The 6,668-nt window shown below is 51.8% G+C and overlaps 1 protein-coding gene across 1 annotated transcript; it reads left to right on the forward strand.

Annotated features, from left to right (window-relative positions):
- The first annotated feature begins 316 nt into the window (after nucleotides 1-316).
- On the forward strand, nucleotides 317-4,059 carry LOC120495833 (mucolipin-1-like). The gene is made up of 3 exons (XM_039695711.1): nucleotides 317-468; nucleotides 1,625-1,755; nucleotides 3,901-4,059. The coding sequence occupies exons 1-3, from the start codon at nucleotides 385-387 to the stop codon at nucleotides 3,935-3,937; spliced, it is 252 nt and encodes an 83-aa protein (XP_039551645.1). The 5' UTR covers nucleotides 317-384; the 3' UTR covers nucleotides 3,938-4,059.
- Nucleotides 4,060-6,668: the final 2,609 nt, after the last annotated feature.

The raw sequence follows: 6,668 nt of genomic DNA on the forward strand, positions 1-6,668 counted from the left end.
TAAACCCCATTCCCACCCCCCAGTCCCCATTTCCCCACCCCAAATCCCCGTTTTCCCACCCCAAACCCCCGTTTTCCCCTCCCCACTCGCTGATAATTCCCGTTTTTCCCGATTTCCCCATTTTTCACCCCAGATCCTGATCGTGACGCTGCGCATGGTGTCCCCGACGTGACACTCTCCCCACACTTGGATAATCCCATTTCCCCACCCCAACTCCCCATTTTCCCACCCCAAATCCCCATTTCCCCACCCCAAATCCCCGTTTTCCCACCCCAAACCCCCGTTTTCCCCTCCCCACTCGCTGATAATTCCCGTTTTTCCCGATTTCCCCGTTTTTCACCCCAGATCCTGATCGTGACGCTGCGCGTGGCGCTGCCCAACGTGATGCGCTTCTGCTGCTGCGTGGCCGTGATTTATTTGGGGTATTGCTTCTGCGGCTGGATCGTGCTGGGCCCGCACCACGTCAAGGTGGGTCCAGGCGGCCCCAAATCCCCGTTTGGGGTTTGGGAGATTCCCAAATTTTGGGTTTGGAGTTTGGGAATTCCCAAATTTCAGGTTTGGGGTTGGGATGTTCTCCAGTCCTGGGTTTGGGGTCGGGTTCCTTCCCAAATCTCTGTGCTGGGCCTGCACCACGTCAAGGTGGGTCTGGGTGGCCCCAAATCCCAGTTTGGGGTCGGGAGATTCCCAAATTTTGGGTTTGGCTTTTGGGAATTCCCAGATTTTGGGTTTGGGGTCAGGGGATTCACAGATTTCAGGTGTGGGGGTCGGGATGTTCTCCAGTCCTGGGTTTGGGGTTGGGTTCCTTCCAAAATCCATGGATGAAATGTGGGTGACACACAGGTGACACACAGGTGACACACAGGTGACACACAGGTGACACACAGGTGACACACAGGTGACACACAGGTGACACACAGGTGACACACAGGTGACACAGGTGACACACAGGTGTCTGTCCCCAGTTCCGCTCGCTGTCCATGGTGTCCGAGTGCCTCTTCTCGCTGGTCAATGGCGATGACAGGGGTTACAGGTTACAGGTGTGACAGCTCACACAGGTGACACACAGGTGACACAGGTGACACACAGGTGTCTGTCCCCAGTTCCGGTCCCTCTCCATGGTGTCCGAGTGCCTCTTCTCGCTGGTCTTATCTCACCTGGGTGAGTTATCTGTGTGTGTGTTACCTGTGTGTGATCTCATCACTGGCTTCTACGACACCATCAAGGTGAGCGCAACAGGTGGGACCTCACCTGGGCGTGACGTCACCTGTGTGACATCACCTGTGTGACATCACCTGTGTGTGTTATCTGTGTGTGGCATCATCTGTGTGTGACGTTACCTGTGTGTGATCTCATCACCGGCTCCTACGACACCATCAAGGTGAGCGCGACAGGTGGGACCTCACCTGGGTGTGACATCGCCTGTGTGTGACATCATCTGTGTGTGTTACCTGTGTGTGACATCATCTGTGTGTGACGTCACCTGTGTGTGACATCACCTGTGTGTGTTACCTCTCCTGTCCCCTGTCCCCAGCACCAGTCGGAGGCTGTCCCCCCGGTGTCCCAGCTCCTGTCCCATGTCACATGTCCCTGACGTGTCCCTGACGTGTCCCCTGTGTGTCCCCAGCACCAGTCCGAGGCTGTCCCCCCGGTGTCCCAGCTCCACGCCTTCATCGCTCAGTGCCGGGACAGCCCCGGATCCGGAAAGTTCCGCCGGGACAGCTCCGGCTCCTGCCCCGGCCTCTGCTGCTGCCCCCGGTCGGGGACACGTTGAGGGGGCTTGGGGACACTTTGGGGGGGTTTGGGGACATTGCAGGGGTTTTGGGGACATTTCAGGGGGTTTGGGGACACTTTGAGGGGGTTTGGGGACACTTTGGGGGACATTTCAGGGGGGTTTGGGGACACTTCGGGGGCACTCTGGGGGCTTTGGGGACACTTTGGGGACACTCCAGGGGGGTTTGGGGACGCTTTGGGGGGTGTTTGGGGGATTTTGGGATGTTTTAGGGTTTTTTGAGGGGTTTTGGGGGAGGTTTTGGGAGACTTTGGGACTTTTGGGGGGATTTTTGGGACCTTTGGGGGATTTTGGGGGGATTTGGGGTGATTTCACCAAGTTTTGGGACACTTTGAGGGGATTTGGGGAGGTTTCAGAGGATTTTGGGACCTTTTCGGGGATTTGGGGGGGATTTTGAAGATTTTTGGGGAGGTTTTGGGGTATTTGGGTGAGGTTTTAGGGGATTTGGGGACATTTTGGGGTGGATTTTGGGAGATTTCAGGGAGTTTTGAGACACTTGGGGGTTTTGGGGTGGGGATTTTGGGGGGATTTTGGGTGACATCACCTGTGTGACATCACCTGTGTGTGTTATCTGTGTGTGGCATCATCTGTGTGTGACGTTACCTGTGTGTGATCTCATCACCGGCTCCTACGACACCATCAAGGTGAGCGCGACAGGTGGGACCTCACCTGGGTGTGACATCGCCTGTGTGTGACATCATCTGTGTGTGTTACCTGTGTGTGACATCACCTGTGTGTGTTACCTGTGTGTGACATCACCTGTGTGTGTTACCTGTGTGTGATCTCATCCCTGGCTCCTACGACACCATCAAGGTGAGCGGGACCTCGCCTGGGCGTGACGTCACCTGTGTGACATCACCTGTGTGACATCACCTGTGTGTGTTACCTGTGTGTGTTATCTCACCTGGGTGAGTTATCTGTGTGTGTGTTACCTGTGTGTGATCTCATCACTGGCTTCTACGACACCATCAAGGTGAGCGCAACAGGTGGGACCTCACCTGGGCGTGACGTCACCTGTGTGACATCACCTGTGTGACATCACCTGTGTGACATCACCTGTGTGTGTTATCTGTGTGTGGCATCATCTGTGTGTGACGTTACCTGTGTGTGATCTCATCACCGGCTCCTACGACACCATCAAGGTGAGCGCGACAGGTGGGACCTCACCTGGGTGTGACATCGCCTGTGTGTGACATCATCTGTGTGTGTTACCTGTGTGTGACATCATCTGTGTGTGACGTCACCTGTGTGTGACATCACCTGTGTGTGTTACCTCTCCTGTCCCCTGTCCCCAGCACCAGTCGGAGGCTGTCCCCCCGGTGTCCCAGCTCCTGTCCCATGTCACATGTCCCTGACGTGTCCCTGACGTGTCCCCATGTCCCCAGCACCAGTCGGAGGCTGTCCCCCCGGTGTCGCAGCTCCACGCCTTCATCGCTCAGTGCCGGGACAGCCCTGGATCCGGAAAGTTCCGCCGGGACAGCTCCGGCTCCTGCCCCGGCCTCTGCTGCTGCCCCCGGTCGGGGACACGTTGAGGGGGCTTGGGGACACTTTGGGGGGGTTTGGGGACATTGCAGGGGTTTTGGGGACATTTCAGGGGGTTTGGGGACACTTTGAGGGGGTTTGGGGACACTTTGGGGCCCCTAAAAACTGCCCAAAAAACCCCAAAATCCCCTAAAAAAACCTCCAAAATCCTCTAAAACACCCCAAAATCCCCTAAAAAACCCCAAAATCCCCTAAAAAAACCTCCAAAATCCTCTAAAACACCCCAAAATCCCCTAAAAAACCCCAAAATCCCCTAAAAAAACCTCCAAAATCCTCTAAAACACCCCAAAATCCCCTAAAAAACCCCAAAACCCCCTTAAAAACCCCCAAAATTCCTAAAAAACCCCCAAAATCTCCTAAAAAAAAACCCCAAATCCCCTAAAAAGCCCCAAATTCCCTAAACCCTCCCCCAAATCTCCTAAAAAAACCCCAAAATCTCCTAAAAAACCCAAAAATCTCCTAAAATAACCCCAAAAATCTCCTAAAAAAACCTCCAAAACCCCCTAAAAAACCCCAAATCCCCTAAAAACCCCAAAATCCCCTAAAAACCCCAAATTGTGTCCCCGCAGGGCCCCCGCGCAGGACGACGCGCTCGTGGTGAACTGAGGGGACACCGGGGGGACGCCCCAAAAACCCCAAAACTTTAATTTATTTTCTGCTTTCACCGCCCGGGACCCCAAATCTGGGACCCCCAGGGTGGATTTGGGGGGTGGGGAGGGATTTTGGGGTCCCCAAAGCCATTTTTGGGGACATTTTGTGTCCCTAAATTGGGGACATTTTGGGAGCCCAAAATAATGATCATTTCTGGGGACATTTTGGGGTCCCCAAAGCCATTTTTGGGAAACTTTGGGGTCCCCAAAGCCATTTTTGGGGACATTTTGTGTCCCTAAATCCATTTTTGGGGACATTTTGGGAACCCAAAAATCATTTTTTGGGGTAAATTTGGAACTTTGGGACCCCAAAATCCTTTTTTGGGGACACTTTAGGACTCCCAAATCCGTTTTTGGGGACATTTTTGGGTCCCCAAATCCATTTTTGGGGACATTTTGGGACCCCCAAATCAGGATTTTTTTGGGTAATTGGGAATTTTAGGACTTCCAAATCCATTTTTGGGGACATTTTGGGAGCCCAAAATAATTTTTTGGGGTAAATTTGGAACCTTGTGACCCCAAAATCCATTTTTGTGGACATTTTGGGGTCCCTAAATCCATTTTTGGGGACATTTTGGGAGCCCAAAATAATTTTTTGGGGTAAATTTGGAACCTTGTGACCCCAAAATCCATTTTTGTGGACATTTTGGGGTCCCTAAATCCATTTTTGGGGACATTTTGGGAGCCCAAAATAATTTTTTGGGGTAAATTTGGAACCTTGTGACCCCAAAATCCATTTTTGTGGACATTTTGGGGTCCCTAAATCCATTTTTGGGGACATTTTGGGAGCCCAAAATAATTTTTTGGGGTAAATTTGGAACCTTGTGACCCCAAAATCCATTTTTGTGGACATTTTGGGGTCCCTAAATCCAATTTTAGGGACATTTTGGGGTCCCTAAATCCATTTTTGGGGACATTTTGGGAGCCCAAAATAATTTTTTGGGGTAAATTTGGAACCTTGTGACCCCAAAATCCATTTTTGTGGACATTTTGGGGTCCCTAAATCCAATTTTAGGGACATTTTGGGGTCCCTAAATCCATTTTTGGGGACATTTTGGGAGCCCAAAATAATTTTTTGGGGTAAATTTGGAACCTTGTGACCCCAAAATCCATTTTTGTGGACATTTTGGGGTCCCTAAATCCAATTTTAGGGACATTTTGGGGTCCCTAAATCCATTTTTGGGGACATTTTGGGAGCCCAAAATAATTTTTTGGGGTAAATTTGGAACCTTGTGACCCCAAAATCCATTTTTGTGGACATTTTGGGGTCCCTAAATCCAATTTTAGGGACATTTTGGGGTCCCTAAATCCATTTTTGGGGACATTTTGGGAGCCCAAAATAATTTTTTGGGGTAAATTTGGAACCTTGTGACCCCAAAATCCATTTTTGTGGACATTTTGGGGTCCCTAAATCCAATTTTAGGGACATTTTGGGGTAATTGGGAATTTTAGGACTTCCAAATCCATTTTTGGGGACATTTTGGGAGCCCAAAATAATTTTTTGGGGTAAATTTGGAACCTTGTGACCCCAAAATCCATTTTTGTGGACATTTTGGGGTCCCTAAATCCATTTTTGGGGACATTTTGGGAGCCCAAAATAATTTTTTGGGGTAAATTTGGAACCTTGTGACCCCAAAATCCATTTTTGGGGACATTTTGGGGTCCCCAAATCCATTTTTGGTGTCCCAAATCCTCTTTTGGGGACACTCCGTGACCTCGTCCCGTCCCTGGGGTCACCGCAGCGGCTCTGGCACCCAAAACTCTCCCTTTTCACCCCAAAATTCGGGGCTGTGCCACACCCTGGGCGGGGGTTTGCGTCCCCACGGGGACAATAGTTTTTGGGGACATTTTTGGGTCCCCAAATCCATTTTTGGGGACATTTTGGGGTTCCCAAATCAGGATTTTTTTGGGTAATTGGGAATTTTAGGACTCCAAAATCCATTTCTGGGGACATTTTGGGGTCCCTAAATCCAATTTTAGGGACATTTTGGGGTCCCTAAATCCGTTTTTGGGGACATTTTGGGGTCCCTAAATCCAATTTTAGGGACATTTTGGGGTCCCTAAATCCATTTCTGGGGACATTTTGGGGTCCCCAAATCCATTTTTGGGGGTAAATTTGGAACCTCGTGACCCCAAAATCCATTTTTGGGGACATTTTGGGGTCCCTAAGTCCATTTTTGGGGTCCCAAATCCTCTTGTCCCTGGGGTCACCGCAGCGGCTCTGGCACCCAAAACTCTCCCTTTTCACCCCAAAATTCGGGGCTGTGCCACACCCTGGGCGGGGGTTTGCGTCCCCACGGGGACAATAAAGGTGACCTGAGACACGAGGGCGCTGGGTGGCCTTGGGGACCCCCGCTCCTAGAATGGTACAGCCCTGCGCCCCCCTCCTTTCAGTGGTACAACCCACTTTGGTGTCCCCCCCATGCTTTACATGGTACGCCCCACACCCCCCCTCCCGCGCTCACAGTGGTACCTCCCATCTCCCCTTAGTGGTACTTCCCATCTCCCCCCGTCTCCGCTCAGTGGTACGTCCCACTCCCCCTCAGTGGTGCTTCCCACTCGCTCTCAGTGGTACCTCCCGCCTCCCCCCGTCTCCCCTCAGTGGTACCTCCCACTCCCCCCTCACCGCTCCTTTCCCCCCCTGAGTCCTCCCCGTTCCCCCCCCGCCGCCTCTCCCGGTACCGCCC

Source organism: Passer montanus, unplaced genomic scaffold (genome assembly GCF_014805655.1).
Source record: "Passer montanus isolate IOZ18808 unplaced genomic scaffold, ASM1480565v1 scaffold928, whole genome shotgun sequence".
Lineage (NCBI taxonomy): Eukaryota > Metazoa > Chordata > Aves > Passeriformes > Passeridae > Passer > Passer montanus.